Source organism: Carex rostrata, chromosome 13, assembly GCF_964058835.1.
Source record: "Carex rostrata chromosome 13, lpCarRost1.2, whole genome shotgun sequence".
Classification (NCBI taxonomy): Eukaryota; Viridiplantae; Streptophyta; class Magnoliopsida; order Poales; family Cyperaceae; genus Carex; species Carex rostrata.
The window spans coordinates 8068413-8092682 of record NC_135930.1 but is presented as its reverse complement, the minus strand read 5'-3'; the positions used below and the strand labels follow the sequence as shown (position 1 = coordinate 8092682).

Sequence of the window (24270 nt, the reverse complement as noted above, 5' to 3'; positions counted from 1 at the left end):
ATCACATTTAACTGTTTGGATCGACGATTTGGACTTTCAAAATGTAAAAAATGCTTGTTGTAACTTGTTGTAACTCAAAAAATGTTGTAACTTGATCCCTCCTCTTGTAATATTTATATTTAGAACATTAGAGCACGGATCTATTCATACAGGTACTTGTCTATTTCTATAATTTAAAATTTCAATTATGTATATTAAAATGTAATTGAATGAAAAAAATTATTGTTGGTGTTGTAATATATATGTCATTCATAAACTATTAGTAACAGCATAATGAGGCTACAGATTCATATTTGTGATTCCGAAGTTTAAACAATTGATATATCTCTGTATGAAAATGTAGTTGAAGATTGAATTTTACTTTTTTTTTATAAAAAAAATAAATAACCACTATTTTTTGGGTATATTGAAAATCACTACTTTAAATGGTTCATAATTTTCAAATTAGATAATATTTTACTTATTTTAAAGATAATAAAAGGTTTCTAACAAAATATAAAATTTGATGTCTAAGTACATTTTCATACAAAGATCACGTCAAACATTTCAAATTAACTCTTTTTCACACATTTTAATTATTTTTTTCCACTACGTTGATCTTCTTGGACCCTCAACATTTTTACACAATTATTTGCTGTTATGAACTCTGACCGCATGTTTTGATAACATTTTTACAACTGTTATTGAGGACGATATTTTAATATAGATTTTAACAAATAAATAAATGATTGTTAAATCTTACTAGTTACTAACATTGATATACACATTATGTAAACTATAAATGACATATCCATAGTTATAAAATGACAGATTAATTTAATTGTCAATATATATATTATTTTTGGAAAATCTGGAGACGAGGATTTTGGAAGGGACAGATCAAATATGAAAACGATTGTCCAAAAATCAAGGGCTACATGCACTGATGCACAAGAGTTCAAAAGAAACTGGGAAAATATTGTACCTTTGATAGTAATCACACGTCAAAATGAGAGGGACACTTGTACAAAAATGCCATCATGCCTTCCCCAGTTCCCTTCTTCTCTTGTCAGCTTTGTCAGGAGTCGGTGACGTGAGCCGTGACGAACCGAATTTCTCTCTGAGGTAATTGAATATTTGAGTTTAGATCCTCACCGTCCGATTAGAATCTGAAATACGTGGGGCCTGTTAATAGTCGTGCAAAAGCAGATCGAACGGTATGGATCAAAACTCAAAATTTCTGTTACCTCAGGGGATATGAATTTCTCTGCTACCCTATAATTGACCCAATGGTGGCGCTCTTTCAGTTTGTTTTCGCTTCGATACTATAAAATCAGTGTTTCTCAGAAAAGAAGAAGAGGAATAAACAAATTGTAAAACGAGAATTGTGGCGCTCTTTCAGTTTGTTTTTCGCTTCGATATTTGTCCAATCAGTGTTCTCAGAAAAAGGGGGAAAGAATAAAATTAAACGACAAATTGAGAGAGAGCAAGCAAGAGGGGGAGAGAGACAGAGCAGTGGCATTGCTCTGAGCCTCTGATAGCTTCGCAAGCGTAAGGTTAGATTATGCAATTGCATGTGAAAATTCCAGAATTATATTATTTCTCCTTTTCAGAACTGAGACAGTACATTTTGCACAAGTTTGAAAGAGCAAAACTTGTTTTTGATCCTTATTATCATTTCGTTCTACAGTTTCATACTTTCATAGGAAGATGTTTACTTGTTAAATCGTATTAATTTATGCTTTATCAGTTCACTGTTGCTTACTGATAGTATGCTTATATGCTGTAATTTCCAAAAAAAAAAAAAAAAAAGACAGATGAAATCGATAGTCCAAAAAGTGAATTCGTATAATCGTATAATCGTATAATTGTATTGAAGACCCCGTGCGCTACTGGTGCGTGCTAGATTGGTCCGGATTTTGATCGGACGGTAATCTGTATTAACTCAAACGGCGTGTTACTGCAGAGGATGCGAATATCCAAAAAGCAAGTAAACATGCATAAGAGTCCAAAAGAAATAGGGAAAGTAAAATACCTTTGATTTGATAGTAATCATACGGTCAACGTGAGATTGTGAGAGGGACACTTGTAAAGAAATGCCAAAAACGAATCACGATGTCTCCGTCTTCTCTTTGTAAAGGACAGGTCGAAAGACGTGAGCCGTGACGAACCGAATCTCTTTCTCGCTATCCTCTCCGCATAAATCATAAATTTACCAAATCACTCTCTACCTACAAGGCTACAATTGTGGTGCTCTTTTAGTTTGTTTTCGCTTCGTTACTATCAGATTACTGTTCTCAGAAAGGGAAAAAGAAAAATTGTAAAACGATAAATCGAGAGAACAAGCGAAAGATTGCTCTGATAGCTTCGCAAACGCAAGGTTAGTTTAAACAATTGCAAGTGAAATTTCCAGAATGAATGTTATTTCTTTTTTTCAGAACTGAGACAGTACATTTTGCACAAGTTGAAAAGAGCGAAAGTTGTTTTTTTTTTTCAATCCTTATTATCATTTCATTCTACAGAGTTTAATCGTATTATTATATATTGTATTACTTCACTGTTGCTTACTGATAGTATGCTCTGCTCTTGTATAAGCGTATAATGTGGAGTTTTCCTTCCCAAATAATATATTATATATACTACCAGTAGCTCTTTTTTATTAATATTTTAAAATTATGTGGCTGCTTAAATTAATTTGTGAAGAAAATAAGTCTTAGGATATTTTTTGGCATCTTCCAAGATTATCAAGATTCATGTATCTTGATTGCATATTTATTTTGATCTTCAATCATATGCTGAGACTGCTATTCTTTATTTCTTTTACTATGTGGGTTGCCCCACACAATAAATTGAGATTTAAGTAGGCATTAGGACACAAAAAGATCCTTCTCCTTTTTCCCTATGTTATGGGGGCACTTCTCTATTTTATTTGAGATGTTGTTATGACCACTCTATAAAAGATGGATATGATCTATTTTCTTGCAATGATTCGTCTGTATGTCACTATCTAAGTTTTCATTGTGCTCCATATCGAAAGTTTCTTAATTCTTCACTTGCTTAATTTGAAGGAAGCAGCTAATCAATGTCAAGCGCATAATCCGGGATTCAGGCAAGATGGTTTCTCTTGCAAGTAAGACCCAAATTAAAGGTTTCTTATCTTTGGAGTTTTTTGTTTTAATGCTTTTCTAAAATTCATCAATTTTTTTTTATTCTTTAGGTTCGATTACTGGTTTCTGTGGCACTACCATCTGTGCCTATGGGAATAGTGGATGTGTACTTGCAGAAATTTTGGACTCTTCTACTTGCATAAACCATATAGTAGCGCTGTCAATTAGTTCTTTGCTCTCTGTTTTGCTTCTAGTCAATCTAATTCCTAGAATAAGCAAAGCAAATGTCCCATTTAGAATGCTTTTTAGGCTCTCTTCACCTATCCATTTACTCTCTGCTACCTTTAATGGCGGTCTTGCATTTGTTTACCTCGGCCTTGGAGCTTACATGTTGATAGAGAATTTTACTAGACATATAACCTATCATGCACCGCACTGGTGGCTTGCAATGTTATCTCTGGGCTTGTACCAACTCCTTCTGAGCTTCATCTTCACTTGTAGGTTTAGATATCTCAAAATTTGGTTCATATTACCGACCATATTTGCCGGGTTCATATGTGGTTCTTCGATCACTTATCTTCTAAAAGAGAAGAAGTTAACTGCTGATGCAATTTTAGATATATTGTCTCTACCAGGTGCACTTCTTTGGGTTGTTTGTGCAGTTTACAAATCTAGGGATGAAGAAGAAACCATTAATGGAAATCTATACAAGCCTCTCAATGCTGATATTATTTCAGCTCCATTGGACCAATTGTCAAATGTGTCACTTCTTTCAACTGCTGGGTTTTTAAGCATAATGTCCTTTTGGTGGTTGAACCCATTAATGAAGAAGGGATATGAGAAGCCTTTGGAAGAGAGAGACATACCTGAACTAGGTGAAATAGACCGGGCAGGAACCCAATACACCATTTTCTTAGATAAATTTAACCATAAAAAGGAAACAAGCAAGCAAAAGTCTTCATCACCATCGATCTTGTGGACAATTGTTTCGTGCCATAAAAGAGAAATTTTTTTTTCTGGCTTTTTTGCATTGCTTAAGGTTCTCACCCTGTCTTCGGGCCCCATGATCCTAAATGCATTTATTAAGGTATCATTGGGTCAAGAGGCATTTAAATATGAAGGCTATGTTTTAGCTTTGGGATTGTTCTTTGCTAAATGCACAGAGTCCCTTTCGCAAAGGCAATGGTACTTCAGGACGAGAAGGCTAGGTCTACAAGTTAGGTCGTTAGTATCTGCTGCTATATATAAAAAGCAACAGCGGTTGTCAAATTTAGCCAAATTGACCCATTCTTCAGGAGAAATTATGAACTATGTGACGGTTGATGCGTACCGAATAGGGGAGTTCCCGTATTGGTTCCACCAAACTTGGACCACAGGCTTGCAACTATGCATTGCTTTGGTGATTCTTTACAATGCTGTTGGTCTAGCAACTATTTCATCAATGGTCGTGATAATTCTAACAGTTGCTTGTAATGCCCCGTTGGCAAATTTACAACACAAATTTCAAACAAGGCTAATGGAGGCACAAGACGAGAGGCTAAAGGCCATGTCTGAGTCCTTGGCGAACATGAAGGTACTAAAGCTCTATGCATGGGAGGGGCATTTTCGGAAGGTGATTGAAAAACTCAGGCAAAAGGAGTATGTTTGGTTAAGGGCCGTTCAATTGCGCAAGGCATACAACACTTTCCTCTTTTGGTCATCCCCTGTATTTGTATCAGCCGCCACATTCTTGGCATGTTATTTTTTGGGAATACCACTAGAGCCAAGCAATGTCTTCACCTTTGTTGCGACTCTTCGCCTCGTACAAGATCCAGTACGCCAGATACCAGATGTGATTGGGGTTGTGATCCAGGCAAAAGTTGCTTTTGCACGGGTTGAGAAGTTCTTGGAAGCACCTGAGTTGCAAACTGAAAAGATGAGGAAGGATGCTTTTGTGAGTATGGAGAAACCAGTACTGATGGAGTCATGTGATTTCTCTTGGGATGAGAATCTTTCAAGGCCCACTTTGAGGAATGTGAGCTTGGTGGTGAAGGCTGGGGAGAAGGTGGCAATTTGTGGTGAGGTTGGGTCAGGAAAATCGACTCTGCTGGCAGCTGTTCTTGGTGAAGTCCCCAAGACTAGCGGCACGGTATGAATTTCCTTTTATAGGTCAATAACTTTCACTGCTTGTTTAGGTACAGTAATTAGTAAATTGGAGATAGAATTGTTTTAAAATAATACTAAAAGTTTGTTTTGCATTTGAGTTTTTAGAGTTGTTGAGTGTTGAGGCAGAATTAGACACAAAACTATAACTAAAACAGTTAATCTACATCCTTACTGATAATTTAATTGGCTAAATGTAGATCCAAGTTTGTGGAAATATAGCCTACGTGTCTCAGAATGCATGGATCCAAACCGGAACGGTGCAAGAGAACATCCTTTTCGGGTCTCCCATGAATAAGCAAAGGCAATATTATTATAATCTTCTAGATTAGCCTATATGAGTAACACCAAAACTTTCACTAGAGAATTTATTTTATTTCATTTTCAACAGGTACCAAGAAACACTAGAGAGGTGCTCATTGGTCAAAGACCTAGAAATGCTACCCTTTGGAGACCAAACACAAATAGGAGAAAGAGGCGTCAATTTGAGTGGGGGTCAGAAGCAGCGTGTTCAGCTGGCTCGTGCATTGTACCAGAACGCAGATATATACCTCCTTGATGATCCCTTTAGTGCGGTTGATGCACAGACTGCTAGCAGTTTGTTTAATGTAAGGATTTTGAAAAAAAACCGTTTATAACCCAATTTAAGCAATTATTCGTCCAGAAGCCATTCTTATCTATATGTTCCTTCATGAAATGACAATGGTTGAATACTTCCAATTTGCTATCTATTTTCTAGCATGGAATAAATTTTACTGGGTTTTCTATCCTCTGTACTAATAGGATTGGTATGAATTTTCTTTTAATTTCTGTTTATTAAGCCTTCTCTGATTGTTTTGCAGGAATATGTAATGGGAGCTCTAGCAAACAAGACAGTTCTTTTAGTTACTCACCAAGTTGATTTCTTACCCACATTTGATAGGGTCATGGTAATTATCATTCGCTACTTCTCATGATCATTTAAAGTAGTTTCTAATCAAACAGATTAGACCAATTATAACAAGTTTCTGTCGTGCAGTTAATGTCAGATGGAGAAATTTTACGTTCTGCCCCTTTTCTCGAGCTATTTGTGTCATGCAAGGAGTTCCAGGATCTAGTCCATGCCCACAAAGAGACTGTTGGAATAGAGAAACTTAACAACATGGTTGCTCAAAATAACAAAAATGAAACCATCAACGGCCATGAGATAAGTAAAATTGACGGCGGAACCATAAAGAATGTGCTCCAGAAAGAAAATGCAAAGTTGCCGGAAGGTGGATCAGATCAATTGATAAAGAAAGAGGAGAGAGAGAGGGGCAATACAGGTCTAAAACCATACATGCAATATTTGGGACAGAACAAGGGATATTTACATTATTCCCTTGCAGCTCTGGCACATATAATTTTTGTTACAGGGCAAATTTCGCAAAACACATGGATGGCTGCAAATGTTGAGAACCCAAATGTCGGCACATTGAAGTTAATTTTGGTTTATTTGGGAATAGGATTTGGGACAATTTTCATATTGTTCTTCAGGTCTCTCTTTGTGGTTGTCCTTGGATTAGAGGCATCCAAGTCGTTGTTCTCCCAGTTGCTTGGATCACTCTTTCGTGCACCAATGGGATTTTATGACTCTACCCCTATCGGTAGAATTCTTAGCCGGGTCAGATAAATATCTTTTTGATTGTCTTGTTCTTAAAATTATTAATGGTTGTATATGTTTGGTTGAGATTTAAATTTCCAGCATAGCCAATAAAACAACCAAAAGAGAAGTTCCTCAAAACTTATTAACAAGTATTTGATGCAGCAGGTGTCATTCTATTGATTTTGTATTTGAAACCGATGTATTTGTTTGATGTACAGGTTTCGGCTGACCTTACTATTGTAGATTTGGATGTGCCATTTACCTTTGTTTGGGCCACAGGTGCTACATTGAATGCATATAGCAATCTTGGTGTATTGGCTGTTGTTACATGGCAAGTTCTATTTGTCTCGGTATTGATGATTGTTTTGGCCATTCGAATACAGGTACATCTTAAAAAAATCTTAGTATATCATGTATTTTACTAAAAGGTACCACCCTCTTTGTTATTAATTTCATTGTTGGAGTATGTTATTGCATGATCGGAGTTCTATTATATTGTTATTTTTGAATTAAACTAATTTATTTTGCTCTTTTTTTTTTTTTTTTAAACTGATGTTAACGTGGGCTCCTTGAGAGCAATATTGGGTCTTATAAGATACGGTCACATAAAGTTATTGTAAATTCCCCAATTTTTTAGGTTATGAAATGAAAAAAAAAAATGGCCTCAAAAGATTTGCATCACTATTATACACAAATATTGTTTTCTTTATTAGTATATTTTGATCTACTATCTATCACTTGCCTTCTTATTCTTGTTAATTATACCATTCCACCATTTTTATGATCCGACAAACCATCGTTGACTTGTTATAGGGTATGCCATTGTTCACTGGTTGAATTTGAGATTCTTACTTCATATAATGCTCTGGTTAATTCTCTTTTAACTTTGTTTAAATAAAGAGATACTACCTGGCTTCAGCAAAGGAACTGATGCGAATAAATGGTACCACAAAATCTCTCATGGCGAACCACTTATCAGAGTCAATTGCTGGTGCAATTACTATAAGGGCGTTTCAGGAGGAAGACCGTTTCTTTGCAAAAAACCTTGAGCTAATAGACAGAAATGCAAGCCCTTATCTGCATAATTTTAGCTCGACGGAGTGGCTGATCCAACGGCTAGAGATCATGAGCGCTGCCATTTTGGCCTCATCAGCACTTGTCATGGCACTGCTTCCTCCTGGAACATTTGGCGCTGGTATATTACTTTCTTGTTGTCATTAATGTAATTTGCAGATGTGTGAAGGACTTGTGACCTGAGATTTGTGGTCATTTTAAATTACAAGGCCATAGACATGAGCATATTAAATGTTAAAAATGACCACTTAGCCCATATTTATTAAACTAACATTTAATCATCACGACCTGATATTGAGACCAACAAAAGTGTTTCTCTTCTCTAAACTGAATTCTTCTCCTTCTAACTTCCTTCTATTACTTATTTCTTTTGTTGTTTAAACCCGTGATGGTAACAGTATGTGAATAAATTGAAATAAACATTATTTTCAAAAAGATGCATAGTTGATGAATCAGATGGTAATAAAATAAAAATAAAGCAATGATGAATGTGTTACAATGTCAGTAAAAAATTTATAAACCAAAAGGGATACTGTAAGATTCCTTGTCCATTTAGATTGGGTGCTTTTTGCAAATAGAAAATATTTATGCGAGTTTTCTGCAATAAAGATAAGCATTCCTTTTTCTAAAACCCCATTCTTATTGTTATCTGCGAACTTTACTTACAAGTAAATAGAGATATCTCACGTGACCTTTGCACATGTTCCATTTTAAACTAATGTGCAATGATTTGGATGCAGGGTTCGTGGGAATGGCACTGTCGTATGGCCTCTCTCTAAATAATTCGTTTGTTTTCTCCATACAAAACCAATGCAACCTTGCAAATTTAATTATATCAGTTGAGAGGCTGAACCAGTACATGAACATAGAAAGTGAGGCGCCAGAGGTGATAGAGGACAGTCGACTTCCTCCTAATTGGCCGGCCATTGGTACTGTCAAGATCCAAGAATTAAAGGTTATTTTTATTTTTTATTTTTTAATCTATGCCGACTATTGTGCAAGTTGTCCACCTAGGATTGGGATATTTCAAATCAGGCTTCCAATGAGATTTAATTTGCCAGCACAAAAGTTGTACCAGTTTTGTACTGAACAAGTTAGTATTTTCTTTTGAATTATGTTTTATAGGGTCTGTCCATTTTGGGTAATGAGTACCACAAGTCCAGTCCTATACCAATATCATCCAAGGTATTGTTATCTCTAGGCCCGTACTAAAGAGAATACACATGCATGATGTAAGATTTCTTTGCAAAAATGAACGTTTTACAAGCTGATATCCTACCATGCTACTTCAGTATCATAAGGGTTGTTAAGATTTTTTTCTTCATTCAACAGATAAGGTACCGACCTGACACACCACTAGTGCTTCGTGGCATAACATGTACTTTTCAAGGCGGACACAAGATTGGTATCGTGGGCCGCACTGGCAGTGGAAAGACAACCTTAATTGGTGCCTTGTTTAGATTGGTAGAGCCCGCAGGGGGAAAGATAGTCATAGATGGAGTGGATATTGCAAAGATAGGGTTGCATGACTTGAGATCTCGGTTTGGTATTATACCACAAGATCCAACACTTTTTCATGGGTCTGTTAGGTACAATTTGGACCCATTAGGTCAATTCACCGATCAGCAAATATGGGAGGTAAGTTTCAGTGAAATTTAATGTTGGTTGTACCTTTGTTACTGGGCATACTAGCAAGTTTGGAATTTGGGAATAATTTGGAGAGATCTAAAATTCTTGTATGGGCATAATACTGATATAATTTCACAATAATTCAATTTTTATACTGCATATTAATATACCAAAATATTGATGTTTTTAGAATGAAAACGAAATACTGCATATTAATACATTTGTTTTCACGAAATTCACAAATAATTCAGAAAATCATTTGTAAAATTTGTGAAAACTATTTAATTTGTCTATTTGTTGGAAGGTGTTGAAAACAAAAAATTTGTGAATTATTTGTAATCTTATTGTTATGTTTTTGGACCATCAATAGTTCTAGGAGCGGGTTCTCTCACAGAATAAAAGAAAAGGCATAAATTGGTTTGAATTCAGTGATCCCTTTTATTTCTTTTATTTTAAATGTTTACTAACATGTGTTCATTTACTGTTTTTGTTTTCGAAGGTTCTTGACAAATGCCAGCTTAGGGAAGCAGTTCAGGAGAAGGAGCAGGGTTTGGACTCACTAGGTGCTAATTCTATAATATTTCAATGTGCTTTTCTAAAATAAAGTTCAATAACTTTTACAAAACTGAAATACCTGAAGTTCCTCATGTGAAATATTTACCCCCAAAATTCATAAAACAAAAAGAGGTTCTATAGTTCCTCATGTTCTGTGGTCTCCTCCTATGTTTGGATGGAGCCGGAGCTAACCCAGAACAGCAAGAATAGCTCACTAACCCGGGTTAGCCAAATGCGGAATAGAGAAAAGAATAGATGCTAACCTGGGTCAGTGTGCTATTCTCACTTAATCCAAACATACTAGGGATTAAGCACCACTGTTAGGGGGATTTGGAAAAGTAACGATTAAAATTCTATTGACCATAAAGTTATGATCTATAAGTTCACTGTGAAGTTGCATTTATATATTATTTTCTCAGCTAAGCGCATGTTTTCTGTTGTGCAGTTGTAGAAGAAGGCTCGAACTGGAGCATGGGCCAGAGGCAGCTGTTCTGCCTTGGCAGAGCTTTATTAAGAAGAAGCCGCATACTGGTGCTGGATGAAGCGACTGCATCAATTGACAATGCAACAGATGCAATTCTTCAGAAAACGATTCGATCCGAGTTTGTAGACTGTACCGTCATAACTGTTGCCCACCGCATTCCCACTGTCATGGATTGCACCATGGTTCTTGCCATTAGTGATGGTTAGCACATAATTTAATTTTCCTAATTTTAGGCTTGATTGTGTTATGATGTTATAATTTCTAGTGGTGGTAAATGGATCTAGGTGATTCTGATTTTAAATTGCTTTATTGTCTGGCTAATCAGGTTTATTGGTTTAGCCCACTTGCTTTTCAAATTTCTCTGCTCAGGTTCAGTTTAGGTTCATTATTGGACTTCCAAAATTTTATGGGTGGCCAGATTGGTTTTGGGCTGGTCGAGTAGGTCCTTACCTTATCTACAGTTGGGTTCTTTTTTCCATTTCATTCTCATTATATATATATATTTTTTTTATTTTGATTCCTTGTCTCGTTGGTATTTTTGTTTTTCTATTTAAGAACTTAATAAGGCTCAATAGAGCAAACTCTCACCTCCAAGAACCCTAAATAAAAAGGTTTAATGGGTAGTTTTGGTGATGCTACTTGGCTCAGGGAGTTTGAACTTTTGACTATGTATCCTCTATGGAGTTCTCTAACATTTTGCCCTCGTGCCTTTCTAAAAATTATATCAATTAACAAGCTGTTTTTTCTCATGTAGGTGAACTAGTAGAATATGATGAGCCGATGAAGCTGATGAATACAGAGGGATCAATGTTTCGGGAACTTGTCAAGGAATACTGGTCCCACTCTGCTGATGGCAACATCTAGAATTCAACTAGGACTATTTAAACTACATAAAATTGATACTCTCAGTGGCACCTCATAATCATGGAGAGGCAGGTAATCATGGCGAGGCAGGTAGGCGCAAAGGATTTTGGAGACGCGAGCAACACAACTGGACTTGAAACATTGCTTAATCTAAATCCAGTGTAGTTAGTTCTCGGAGAGTGGTAGTCTCCCCATGCTCTAAAATAATTGAATTTTAATTTTTTTTAGCATGTCACCGTTATTATCAATTGTTTGATGAGTCTAAGATGTAAGAGAATATATAAAATGATACAAGTTTTGTGATTGATATAATAGAATATGTAAAGTGATACAAGTTTTTTGTGGTTACTTTGTTCAGCTGGCTAATTGTATTGTTTTCCATTATATAGAATTTTAATATTTTAAAAAATATTTATTTGTTTCTAGATTAGCTACATTCTCTAGACGAAGCTCAAAAAATTCTAATTCTTGTAAAATGTTTTTAGAGAAATGGAAGGTTGAAGATGGATATAATATACTAGAGTTTGGCTAGTATAATATGTGTCATTTCAGCTTATATAACATCAACTCCAAAACCTATCGAATCGACTTCAAACGGTAAATTCAAACCGATTTACTTCATTAGTTGTGTGTTTAAATCAAAATTTATAATTTTACGAATTTATTTAGTATCAAGTCAAGCGGTCAAATGTGTGAGTTTTCAAGTTAATTTTAATACATTCATTTTTCAACATTTTTACCGCTTGATTTGATACTAAAATAACTCACAAGATCAGAAACTTTGGAATGACAATTGAAATACTAATTGGGAATAAATTAGCATACAATGGATGCTAAAATGTTTCTAGAAACAAATTCTATATTGACACATCACGCAGCCAGTATCAATTGAATGAACAAAAGTGTTAGCCCTTTACATTTTTCTGTGCTAAAATGTTTCTAGAAACTAAAGCAAAAGAAATCTAAAAAAATGCCCAGAATGTGAAATTTGTATAAAATTATCTCCTCATGCTGGCTCATACAAGCCTAGCATATGCCCATCTACGCATCTCATGGCTGCAACCTGCATCAAATTTAAACATGATTCGGACATATTCTAGCTCCCCAAAAACCCTAGTGCAATCAAGGGCACATGCTATCGTCATACAAAAATGACATCCTTCAAAGATATCTCCAATTTTAGTGAACCAGTTTCAGTATTTTCAATCTTTAGTTTCAAAGACTGGAGACTAATTTTTGGGATTAAAAGACCATATACATAATGAAAATCTCTACTAGGTTTTGAACATGTAACTTTGAACAAAAGTAAAGCAAGAGCATGGGTCGAGCTCAGCTTTTTAATCCCAGCACATACAGAATAACAGACACAATTGAATGGTACCAGTTGAAACAGTACTGAATGGTATTTACAAACCTTTCCATGGATCTCATACTTGATGGGTCCGTCCAACTCAGCACCCAAATTCATGAGCTTAGTGATTGTACCATTTATATCAGTAACCGTAAAGGATAGCATGGTTGAATAACAGTTATGTTTCTCCAGCTTACTACAACACACAAAACAACAAAACTAAAGGTGTTATATGAAGACAATTGTTGATGAATTTCTTCAATTGGTAGCATGTACTTAAAACATAATCCAACCTACATTGAGAATGCTGAGCAATTTCAGTGATATGAAGCTGAGTAATTTGATTTTTTTAACCCATTGGAAATAATGCAGTAGTATCAAAACTCCAAAAAATCCTAGAACATAAAAAGGTAAACCTCTTTCTATGATACAACCTATTTTCCTATTTCAAATACCAGTACAGCTATTCAATTTTACAATCCCATTAAAATTGAAAAATAATGCAAAATCAAGTAATCTCCTCTCCGCATACTCCAAATAAAAAATCTTTCAATTTTCCAACAAATGAACGAAATTCCACCTGAGAGAGATCATACTCTGAGTGCATGAGAGCGAGTTTGAGGGGGCCGGATTGGAGCTCGGCCCAGCGGAGAGTACACACATTGACGGTGAAATCGAGACCGTCCGCGTAGAATCGTGCGGCTTTCGGTACGTCTCTGTGCATCTGCACAATCCATCTCAGCGCTGCCGCCATTCCTTCTATGCTCACTCCCCTCTGTCTCCAACCCCGGGAAGAAGTGGGGTTTTCTTTCCGACTGTCATCTCCAGTTTGGAGCACACCGGACAATTTATTATTTTATCTAATCCTTTGAACTCTGATCGAACGATGAACAAATGTACCATGGAGAATCGCGAATAACTCAACTGGAGATGTGATATCCAAAACGAAAAGAGGAGACCAGCCCGTTTAAATTAGTAAAATCACTTTACAAAGCGGATTTCTAGCGAGAGATTACTCATGGGCCATGGCCCATGAGCCCAAAGCATTAATAAACAAACACTGATAAACCCTTTTCTTAAGGAGCCGCCGGTCACCTTTGCCGCCACAGATTGGAACCCACACAGCAACGGAGGGATGGAAATTTTGGTTCCGGCGATTATCGTGAAAAGTGAAGAGAATTGACGGGAATTGATTTGGAAAAAATCGACTCTAGTTTTCCTTCCCAAATTTCCTTTATCCCTGAAACGAAGCGAAGAAAAGGAAGAAGAAGCCCTCTGTTGGTTCCGAAGCGAGCTACCAGCGACCTAGGTACGTTATACCGACCCTCTGCTTCTATTCGTATTTGTACTTAAGTCCTCTTTCTCCTTCTAGATTGAAAAATATTAATTCCTTTGCTTGCTCTTCGTCTAGTATTCACTTGTAATACTAGACTTGTAAGATTATTGTTATTTAATTTTTAGGAAATTGTTTCTTCTCTCACGGGTTGGGTTTCTCTCTTCGTCAACTATTTATGGGTTCGGGCGTAGTTTATTCTGTTAAGCTATGGGCGGATATAAGGACCTATCAGCTGTATTGTCAGAAAGGACAACAAATGAATGAATTGAAACTTTCTTTTTTATTACTTTCTTTTGTTTTTTTTACCAATTTTCTCTTCAATGTTGTACTTTTTATTAGTTTCACTAGGAGTAGCGTAATCTTCTGGCAAAACTAAAAAGAGCTTTGTTTGGTTATCTTCAAAGGGTTAAGGTAGATTTCATTATTTTTGCTTGATGCATACTTCGCATCTCAGTTCCCTCACTGGTACCAGTTGGTACCGAGCCCCATGTTCCCCTTCCTCAAAATTTTCAACTTCAGTTTGAGTTGTTAATTGAGAGTTGAATGCATTTGTCTTCTTATGCTTTCTAAACTCTGGTGTCAGTGGTACCATTGCTTCCTTGCTGTACTGGTACAGATTTTAAAGGTCCTCAAGGGACTAAGTTATCAAATTCAGAAAACCCTGGATACTGTTCTGTAATTCCTATGGTATTCTTGTTTTTTATATTCATTTGTATCTGCAGTATTTGCTTTCATTCCCGAACTGTTGCAACTATTGCTATCAGTTTGCATTTTTAATGATATCTACATGTGTATCAGATTGCAACATTTCCTTTGCACTCCATCCACCGCTGACCGCTTCAGTTATAGTACAGCGCCGCTCTCGATCTTCCCGCTTTGTCTTATGTTTGAGAGGTTCTAGCTGAGAAAAGCAGCCATGGGCAAGGCAAAGAAGGGGGCGAAGAAGTTTGCCACAGTGAAGAAGATTGTGAGCTCGAAAACCATAAAGAAGTACAAGGAGGAAATCTTAAACCCTAAAAGGAAGGATCTGGAGAAGGATAAGCTGCCTCGTAATGTGTGAGTCTCTCTCTCTCTCTCTCTCTATAACCCTAAAAGGAAGGATCTGGAGAAGGATCTGGAGAAGGATAAGCTGCCCCGAGGGCGTGTTTTTGTAGAATTTCTGCTGTATACACAATTTTAGAGGATACTGTTGTGCGAATTAAAGCATTACTGCATTAGTTAATTAATTTATAATTAAGTTTTGCACCCACCTATTGCTGACTCCTAAACCGAAATAACCAATTCAATTAATCAATTACATTATGAGATTTTATTTATGTGCCTCAATTGTGCGCTTGATTTCTGAAATCTCAAGACTGGTATATAAACTTGTATATCAGGTCTTTTGTGAGGGCTTGAGTGAACTTATCTGAGATAGTGTTAGATTATAGGTACCGATTGACTCCGGATAGAAATTACTTTTTAAAATCCAATTCCTGTTCAGGTCAGACAACTATATCAATCAAGCTTCATTAATATCCAGCTGTTTCTGAGATACTTTCACATTATATTGAAATCTATCACGTGCCAAAATTTGAGCCTTCTATGAAAGCTTTTTTCTACCTGGAAAAAGGATCTTCATCTTTTACACTTTTGTGGATTTTGTTGTGTAGGCCACAAGTTTCTTCAGCATTATTCTTCAAGTATAACACTGCACTGGGCCCACCTTACAGAGTCATTGTGGACACCAACTTTATCAACTTCTCTATTCAGAATAAGGTGCTGAAACTATGTATTTATTTTAAATTTCATTATGGATTATTTGTGGATCATTAGAATTATTTGTGATAATTTTAGATATAAGATTATCTTAGAATTAGGGATTAGCTGAAAATTGTCTATTTATTATGTATTTGCACTGCTGTTAAGTGCAAGTAATTATTCATATCCCTGTTGCATAACTATTGTACTGGCCATTTAAAAATGAAAATATTATGTGTAGAATTCTGATGACATGAGTAGGAAATTTTGCATATAGTACGCTGCCTATTTAATCTTCCATCGAGATTTTACCTCTGTTATAACAGTACCCTTTTTGTTTATGCCATGCAGTTGGATTTGGAAAAGGGAATGATGGACTGCCTATATGCAAAATGTTAGTGGTAGTAATATTATTTATATGTTCTTTTTTATTTTGACGCCTAATTTTATAGTTAATCTGATTTTCTTTTTGTTTAATTTTGTTAGTTATTTCATTACACGTACTTGTTTGGGTTTTGTAGGCACACCGTGCATAACTGATTGCGTCATGGCTGAATTGGAGAAATTGGGTCAAAAGTACCGTGTTGCTTTGAGGTTATCCTTTTGCCCTTGTTAAATTTATTTAATAGTAAATTTAATTTTTCTGTCTGAAAAATTTTAAGGCCCATAAGCAGCATAAGTGATATATGTGATAAGAGAGTATTTTTCGAGTTCTGCAAAATATATCAAATATATACCAATTTTTTCCATGTTTCACACTGCACGTTTTTCTAATTTGCAAATAATACCTATTTGATAAAATAAGTAAAACAAAAAAGAGTTACTTGTCCCCAATATTTACATAATATTACCAGTATTAGTTTACTTATTATTTTACCAAAATGGACTTATTGCAAAAAATGCTGATCTTCCTTTTGATTGTAAAATGTTATGCAGTCTCTCTTTCAATCTAATTCAAAAGTTGTATAGACCTTTGGCATAAACTTCACAATATGCAATTTTGCTCTCTTTGTTTGATCATGTCCAATATATTGGATTTTGAATTTGAAAATTTACCTACAACTATTGTGTAGTTCGTTGAAGGTCCTAACCCTTTATGTGAAAAGGCTGATATTTCTTGATGTCATGTATTATTTCTGTGTTTATATTCACTATGTTGTTTTCTTGCTGCAGGATCGCAAAGGACCCGAGATTTGACAGGTTACCATGCACGCACAAGGGAACTTATGCTGATGATTGCATTGTAGAACGTGTTACTCAGGTGCATTTATTTTGTTTCTATTTGATTCTCTGCATTCATTTGTAATGAAAAAGAAAAGATGTACATGAAATTTATTTAGAGAAGGTGCTGACATTTTGTTCACATTGATTTCACTCTTTTTCAAATAACTTCCATTATGCAGTGTACTTTACAAGACCCCTGAATATTTTATATTCAACTTGTACCTAAACTTCTGGTTAGTATGAATTATAAGTACATTTGGGTAATTGTTGCCAAATTTGCCCCGATTTTTACTAAGTTTATAATGCTCAAATTGAACTGTTGTGGAGCAAAATGAATTTGAATTTTGAACAAATTTATAAGAAACTATGAACGTGTTATCAATGAATTTGATGAAGTTATAAGCGATGTCAATATTAATGTCATTTTTTGCTCTGACATAATGTTGGTTCAATGGGTCGGTATATTGTTCTTAACTAACCCATAGAATAATGATTTTTAATTGTGAATATTAAAAAATATTCAATTTGCTACTTATTTGCAATTGGTAACAATATTCCTCATTAAACAGCACAAGTGCTACATTGTTGCCACATGTGACAGAGACCTGAAGCGGCGCATTCGCAAGGTACACTTGAAATTGAACATCTTATGGTTTCCGTTTCTTTACATCAATCTTTGTTGCTAGTATATATCATTGGACCCTAATTATTTTCATGCATTTGACAGATACCTGGGATCCCTATAATGTATATCACACGGCACAGGTACTCTATTGAACGACTTCCTGAAGCGACCATGGGTGGAGGTACTTGTTTTTTTTTTCCTTTTGTGCTTTTGGTAGTTCAAAGAGAAGTGCAGAAATTTTATTGCAAATATTATGCATATAAATATTATGAAGCATATAGCAGATTACAATCATTGATTAAGACACATGCATTTGTATCTTTATGCAGCTCCAAGAATGTGATCGACTTGAACTTCCAGGATGCCTTATCTTTATCATGTAATATGAAATTATGTAAAATTTTTGTAGCAATGCAGCTTGAATCCTTTGTTGTATGTTATTTATTCATTTCTTAGTAGTTGTTGAATTCTCACAATTTACTTTTTGATTGGTCAAGGAAAAAGAAAGAAAGAAAGAAAATACTGGAATCACTATGCAAATCTTAACACCAACTAATCCTTTATATTTAGTTACATTATCAGCTGGCTTACAGGTGGAAAGCGTTCAAACCGCAGGGTATTGATTGGAACTTTGAGGGTATTTGATAGGGACTTTAGACCATGATGAATGTGTTTGGTTTGAGGCATATGTTACAATTTGACAAGACAATCAGGTTTTGCTTAAAAAAGTTGGTGAGATTGCAATACAAACTAGTGCATCTGCACGGTGGAGAAAATAAAATCTTTCAATTGGATTAGAAACCAGGTCTTGAAAAAAGAGAGATATCAAAAGACTGAAAGAGCCATGTGATTTGTTTAGCCATGGTCTATATAAGGACTAATACGAACTGTTTTTTTCTAGGAAGAATTAATAGTTGAGTCACTAGCGGCGGGGGATTTGATTTAAAGCTGGCTAAGTCACTCTTATAATTTTAAAATATTAATTATATATACTAAAATTTAATTAAATTTTATTTTTTGGAATATTTTATATAGTCAGTTCTCTCTTATAAATGACCATATGTTCACTTGTAATCTAGCGGTAAGAGCTTATGTAGTGTTGGAAATAATTTGGATTCAATTTTCACTAGTCACAATTTGTGTGTTTTAATTTTTAACTTCTTTTATTGAGATTTTCTAGTTCTGCTCCTGATCGTTAGCTAATGAACGAAAAATATTAAAGAGAAATGATATTGGTTTATAACTTTTGTATCGAATTTGGAATGTGCACAATTTTTTTTATAAACTCGGTAGGTATATTTTTTCTTAAGAAAAATAATGTAGATTACAGCAAACCCGTCGTAGACCAGAAATTTCAGCTCCCAAATGAAAGGGGAAATGCCTACGTTCAGCCTCACGATGCGGTTGGGTAATTATAATATCTCCCACCTATCCATCCCCCATTTCATCCCCCAACCAACTTTCTATTTTAACTATAACTATAACTACTATTTCTAACAATCTTTATTTCTTTCCTCTTTCTCCCTTTCTCTTCCACCTCTATTTTCCTCTTTCACCTCCATCTTCTTCTCCCACCTCCGCCTCCGCCTCCCACCTCCCTCTCTCACCTTCACCTCACCTCACCTCCGCCTCTACCTCCCTCTCCCACCTCCGCATCCCACCTCCTCCTCCACCTTCGTTTTTTCCATTGATAAGCTCCCCTCCCTCTCCCACCTCGAAATGATAAATACAATAAGCTCCCTCCCTCTTACACTTTCGCCTCGGTTTTTTCCCTCTATGCCTGCTGCTCCTGCTCTAGCGAACGTTCTGCCGGAGATCATCCATCACTCCATCCCAATCAAGCACGCCTCTGCCAGGAATGAATACTTCAACGTGTATGAATGAATACTTCAATGTGTTTGAATGAATATTAGAGCACGTCTCTACTGGGTTAGATCCGTCACTGTTGATCGTATCAAAATAATTTTGTATATGTATATGCAATTAATCTTTTTCATGTTTATGTTCTCCTTCCTTATGAAGTAGTGAGTTTTGCAAAGAACAAAGCTTTATTAATGGTGAATTAGGCCACTGCGTTTTAAATAAATGACATAAAAACAAATTTTGAAAAAAAAATAGAGATATATGAATGAATACTTGATGTCTTAGATATGAATACTTCAATGTGTATAAATGAATACTTAATATCTTATGTATGAATACTTGCGTAACAAGATATTAATACTTGTGCAACAGACAACTCGAAAGTATGTCATCATGGATCTCATTTGAAAGATAAAATTGTGTAGAAAACGTTCGTGGTTTTAGATTTGCAAAATTCTTCCCAGATCGTCAGAAATATTGGTTAGATTGAACGGAGAAAAAAAAACTCACATCTAAAAACATGTAAAAAATGGATGAGTGATGTATCCAGTTTTTATATTTACACTTGCACGATGAGGATTAATACTTTCTCGATAAGAGATGAATACTTGTGCAACGGACAACTCGAAAGTATGTCATCATGGATCTCATTTGAAAGATAAAATTGTGTAGAAAATGTTTGTGGTTTTAGATTTGCAAAATTCCTCATAGATCGTCAGAAATATTGGTTATATTGAACGGAGAAAAAAAACCACCTCTAAAAACGTGTAAAAGATGGATGAGTGATGTGTCCAGTTTTTATATTTGCACTTGCACGACGAGGATGAATACTTTCTCGATAATGATGAATACTTGTACAACGGACAACTCAAAAGTATATCATCATGGATCTCATTTTAAAGATAAAATTATGTCAAAAACATTTATGGTTTTAGATTTGCAAAATTCCTCACCGATCGTCAGAAATATTGATTAGATTGAACGAAGAAAAAAAATCCCACCTCTAAAAACATGTCAAGTTTTTTTTTTTTAAATACTTGATATATTAGGTATGAATACTTGATGTGTTATAGATGAATACTTGATGCATTATAGATGAATACTTGATGCATTATAGATGAATACTTGCGCGCCCCAGTTGTAAAATCTTTCAAATATTATGTGGTCCCCAAATAGTAAGTGGTCCCCCTAGGTAGTTAGTAGTTATTGAAGTAATTAATGACTGGGGGATGAAATGGGGGATTGTTACGGGGGATAGCTAGATGCTCCCTTTTATTTTATATTACTTTGTATTTCCTTGAGTGCAATCTCCTTTCTCTTGGCTTGTCTTATTGGCATTTTCTTTGGCAAACTAACGTCAGTCAGAAAGGGACGCTAGATGAGATGAATCGGGTCACAGTCATGACTCATGAGACAAAGATATGTTATCATCAACGATAGTTGAGTAACCGATTAGAGCTTATTGGCCTCTCCTTTTCTTCATCGCTCAGTAATCCATTTTTAGCAAACAGGTTATACATAAAGTAGTCGCACTCACGAGTCACGACGAAACTACAAAATTTAAATAGACCACTGAGGGTGTTAAAACTTAATATATGAATTTATATCTTCATAATTACAAAATAATATTCTAATCTCGAAACTACAAGCACACGTGTTACTTTATAAAATTAACTAAATTATATAAAAAAAAATTAAAAAAATTTAAAAAAAATTAAATTTCAACATTTATAATTAAAAAATTTAAAACCATAGATGCAGCTAACAGTCACTTGATTTGCATTATGATATGCCCTTGTTCGGACTGAAAACGCTGTATATATTTACTTCTTCTTTTTTTCCCCATTATAAGATGCAGTCTACGGTAGGCTGTAAAAAATCGCTCATAACTCGCTCGCTAATTGCTTACTTTAACTCACTCATTTATAACTCGAGTCAGTTCCAACTCGAGTTGACTGACTCGTTTAATAAATGAGCTGAGTTTGAGCATACCCCAACTCGCTCATTAACAACTCATTATACAAAATTCGTGACAATAAATCCCATACCCTTCTAAATAACTCCTAAGATATTGTTTGGATTTTTTATTTTGTTAGTTGTTTTGTTAATTATGTTTGAATTGTTTATGTTTAGCTAAACTCTTACTAAATCATTTGAATTGTTTTTGTTTAGATAAACTCTTACTGGTATGTAACTATAACTAAGAAAATTGATTGATCGAATGAGTTATAAACGAGTTGTGAGCCAACTCGAGTTGGTAATAAGCTGAACTCGAGTTGACTCGCTCATTTATTAAATGAGCTGAGTACGAGTAAGAAGTAACTCGCTCAAATTCGACTTATTTACAGCCCTAGTGTACGGCGTGTTTTCGGAGCTATAACGTTATATATTACAGCGTCTAGATTCATGAATATTCGAGATTTGATATCATTTTTTTTTCTTTAATTAAATAGATAAAAAAATTCTGGATGTTTTCACCTCATGCCCTATACAGCTATACGTTTTCACCTCATTTTCCGTACTCAAGAAAGATCTGATATAAGATTCGTTCTTAGATTGTGAGGATTCTCAATAAAATTGTAGTAGGAAAATAGAGGTATAGAAACAGAAAAAAAAATAGTCCTGTTTAATATATATTCAAAAAATGGCTCTTGAATTTTTTTTTTATTAAATCTTAAATTCTTAATTAAAATATTATCTAAAAACTCTGCATACTGCTACAAAATGAAAAAAAAGAAAGAAATAAATTATGTAACATTCGATTTGGAATTCATGTATTTTATTAATTTCAAAGTGAAAAAAGTAATTAAATGGCTCTGTCATTTTCTAAATTATGTAACATGACCGTTCATTTGTATTGTGATTCGTGCATAAAAATATTCAACGGTTAAATTTTAAATAACATAATTCTGCTCTCTTATCTGGAGAGCAGCGGAATGGCATCCTATGAATACGATATAGCTTGCTAGCTTCAACCTTTTACTATTCATTTTTCCGAGGTCCCCGGTCATGTGATATTTTTGTTTGCATTACCAAGAACTTCAGTTCTTCTATGACGCATTCTATTGGTTGCATGTCAATTACTGGTTTCTTAGAGTAAGGGTTAGGTGTATTTAGTGGACTCATCGTAATCTGATTATGACCTTTTTTTTTTGGGTAAATTTCGCTGTAGGTCACTAAACTTTGTTATTTGTCACGAATTGGTCACTCAAGTTTGATTTGTTCCTTTTGAGTCACTAAACTTTGTTATTTGTCCCAATCAAGTCCCTCTATTTTTTCCATCCAAAATTTTAACGGAATATGCTAATTCCGTTAGTATTTTGGATGGAATATGCTCATTCCGTTAATATTTTGGATGAAATAAGTATATTCCGTTAATATTTTGGACGGAATAGGAATATTCCGTTAAAATTTTTGATGGAAAAAATAGAGGGACTTAATTGGGACAAATAACAAAGTTTAGTGACTCAAAAGGGACAAATCAAACTTGAGTGTCCAATTCGTGACAAATAACAAAGTTTAGTGACTTATTTCGAAATTTACCCCTTTTTTTTTATAAAAAAAAATGTATGTGATTACGATGGCCCGACATTTGAGCATTGGGGGAAGCAATTTTCCACAGAGTGGTTCATTTTTTTTTCATTTCTTTTTGTGGCGGAAATAGGTTCTTGCTTTGACAGAGATAATTGATAATTCAATAAGATACAAGTTTTGTGATTTAGTTATAATACGAATATAATTCGAAAATTATATGTTTTTTTTATAATGCAAATAATAAACTAAAATATTAACATTTTGTGATATAATAAAAAAAAGTTCAGATTTTATTAAATATTGAATAAATTGTGTGTTGTACTTGTTGTACATTTTGATAAATTAAAAAAATAATTCAAAAAAAATCTTAGTACTATGCTTGCATCACCTCGGAAATAAATCTGCTACGATTCTAAGGAATCGTAGGAACCTGCTTTTCCAAATCCAACTACTCATTTATTTAGAAATTCGTACATGAAAATCAATTGTTTAGGGGTGTCAATGAGTACGGTACGGGTCGGGTGGAGACATTTTCATATCCATACCCATTATAATTGACATTACCCATACCCATTAAAAATTGATCTTACCCTACCTTACCCTTACCCGTTAATATTATCGGGTAACGAAACGGTAGCGGGTGAATAACGGATAATACTAGTATAATAATTAGTTTTATTGTATTTTACAAATTAAACATCAAAAACTCATTCATTTTAACACATATATAATTGTATTTCTAATAAAAAATAAAATAAATGTGCAATCAATTCCAACTAAATTATTTTTTATAAAGAATAAAAATTCAAAAACACGAATATACATTTAAGTGGGTTGAAAATTGAATTGAATATATATTTGAATTTTATAATTACTCTATAGGGTAACGGGTACGAAATAGTCATTACTCATACCCTTACCCATTTATTTAACGAAAAAAAATTCTTACCCATACCTATACCCATACCCAATAAGCTAACGAAAAAAAATCCTTACCCATACCCGCCTTATCGAAAACGATATGGGTTGGGTAAACGACTAAAAAGGTACCATTGACACCCCTACAATTGTTTTTGAGATTCGTACATTTTAAAATATTAATGGTTAAATTTAGAAAAAAAAGGGTCCTACAATTCTTA

General features: G+C 34.7%; 3 protein-coding genes across 9 annotated transcripts; 2 read left to right on the top strand and 1 right to left on the bottom strand.

Moving 5' to 3' along the window:
- The first annotated feature begins 1417 nt into the window (after nucleotides 1–1417).
- Nucleotides 1418–11806, top strand: LOC144564140 (ABC transporter C family member 10-like). Of its 6 annotated transcripts, none has more exons than XM_078313674.1 (14): nucleotides 1418–1535; nucleotides 3048–3109; nucleotides 3197–5214; nucleotides 5429–5532; nucleotides 5620–5836; nucleotides 6071–6157; nucleotides 6247–6870; nucleotides 7071–7235; nucleotides 7753–8047; nucleotides 8667–8881; nucleotides 9259–9564; nucleotides 10055–10118; nucleotides 10556–10795; nucleotides 11349–11806. In XM_078313674.1, exons 2-14 carry the CDS (start codon nucleotides 3094–3096, stop codon nucleotides 11456–11458), a joined length of 4461 nt encoding a protein of 1486 aa, XP_078169800.1. In that variant the 5' UTR covers nucleotides 1418–1535; nucleotides 3048–3093; the 3' UTR covers nucleotides 11459–11806. The 6 variants fall into 6 exon arrangements, with proteins under 6 accessions (XP_078169800.1, XP_078169803.1, XP_078169801.1 ...); XM_078313677.1 differs by having other exon boundaries at nucleotides 1452–1535; nucleotides 3055–3109; XM_078313675.1 differs by lacking the exon at nucleotides 1418–1535 and adding an exon at nucleotides 2211–2359.
- A 514-nt stretch (nucleotides 11807–12320) lies between these two features.
- Nucleotides 12321–13605, bottom strand: LOC144564387 (uncharacterized). The gene is made up of 3 exons (XM_078313988.1): nucleotides 13406–13605; nucleotides 12873–13005; nucleotides 12321–12521 (listed from the first exon to the last, which is right to left on the bottom strand). The coding sequence occupies exons 1-3, from the start codon at nucleotides 13561–13563 to the stop codon at nucleotides 12465–12467; spliced, it is 348 nt and encodes a 115-aa protein (XP_078170114.1). The 5' UTR covers nucleotides 13564–13605; the 3' UTR covers nucleotides 12321–12464.
- Nucleotides 13606–13889: 284 nt separating this feature from the next.
- On the top strand, nucleotides 13890–18210 carry LOC144564138 (uncharacterized). 2 transcript variants are annotated; one of them, XM_078313672.1, is made up of 10 exons: nucleotides 13890–14118; nucleotides 14485–14556; nucleotides 14944–15201; nucleotides 15798–15903; nucleotides 16237–16279; nucleotides 16407–16479; nucleotides 17059–17146; nucleotides 17679–17735; nucleotides 17837–17915; nucleotides 18064–18210. In XM_078313672.1, exons 3-10 carry the CDS (start codon nucleotides 15062–15064, stop codon nucleotides 18075–18077), a joined length of 600 nt encoding a protein of 199 aa, XP_078169798.1. In that variant the 5' UTR covers nucleotides 13890–14118; nucleotides 14485–14556; nucleotides 14944–15061; the 3' UTR covers nucleotides 18078–18210. The 2 variants fall into 2 exon arrangements, with proteins under 2 accessions (XP_078169798.1, XP_078169797.1); XM_078313671.1 differs by lacking the exon at nucleotides 14485–14556.
- Nucleotides 18211–24270: the final 6060 nt, after the last annotated feature.

What these genes read in the sequence shown, in the direction of transcription:
- LOC144564140 (XM_078313674.1), top strand. An exon ending in CCACATTTGATAGGGTCATG is followed by an intron (nt 6,158 to 6,246) that starts GTAATTATCATT and finishes TCTGTCGTGCAG; the next exon opens with TTAATGTCAGATGGAGAAAT. An exon ending in GCAGGGTTTGGACTCACTAG is followed by an intron (nt 10,119 to 10,555) that starts GTGCTAATTCTA and finishes TCTGTTGTGCAG; the next exon opens with TTGTAGAAGAAGGCTCGAAC.
- LOC144564138 (XM_078313671.1), top strand. Translation starts at nt 15,062, where the DNA reads ATGGGCAAGGCAAAGAAGGGGGCGAAGAAGTTTGCCACAGTGAAGAAG. An exon ending in GATAAGCTGCCTCGTAATGT is followed by an intron (nt 15,202 to 15,797) that starts GTGAGTCTCTCT and finishes TTTGTTGTGTAG; the next exon opens with GCCACAAGTTTCTTCAGCAT. An exon ending in TGAAGCGGCGCATTCGCAAG is followed by an intron (nt 17,736 to 17,836) that starts GTACACTTGAAA and finishes TGCATTTGACAG; the next exon opens with ATACCTGGGATCCCTATAAT.
- LOC144564387 (XM_078313988.1), bottom strand. Translation starts at nt 13,563, where the DNA reads ATGGCGGCAGCGCTGAGATGGATTGTGCAGATGCACAGAGACGTACCG. An exon ending in CTCGCTCTCATGCACTCAGA is followed by an intron (nt 13,006 to 13,405) that starts GTATGATCTCTC and finishes TGTGTGTTGTAG; the next exon opens with TAAGCTGGAGAAACATAACT. An exon ending in AGTATGAGATCCATGGAAAG is followed by an intron (nt 12,522 to 12,872) that starts GTTTGTAAATAC and finishes AATTTGATGCAG; the next exon opens with GTTGCAGCCATGAGATGCGT.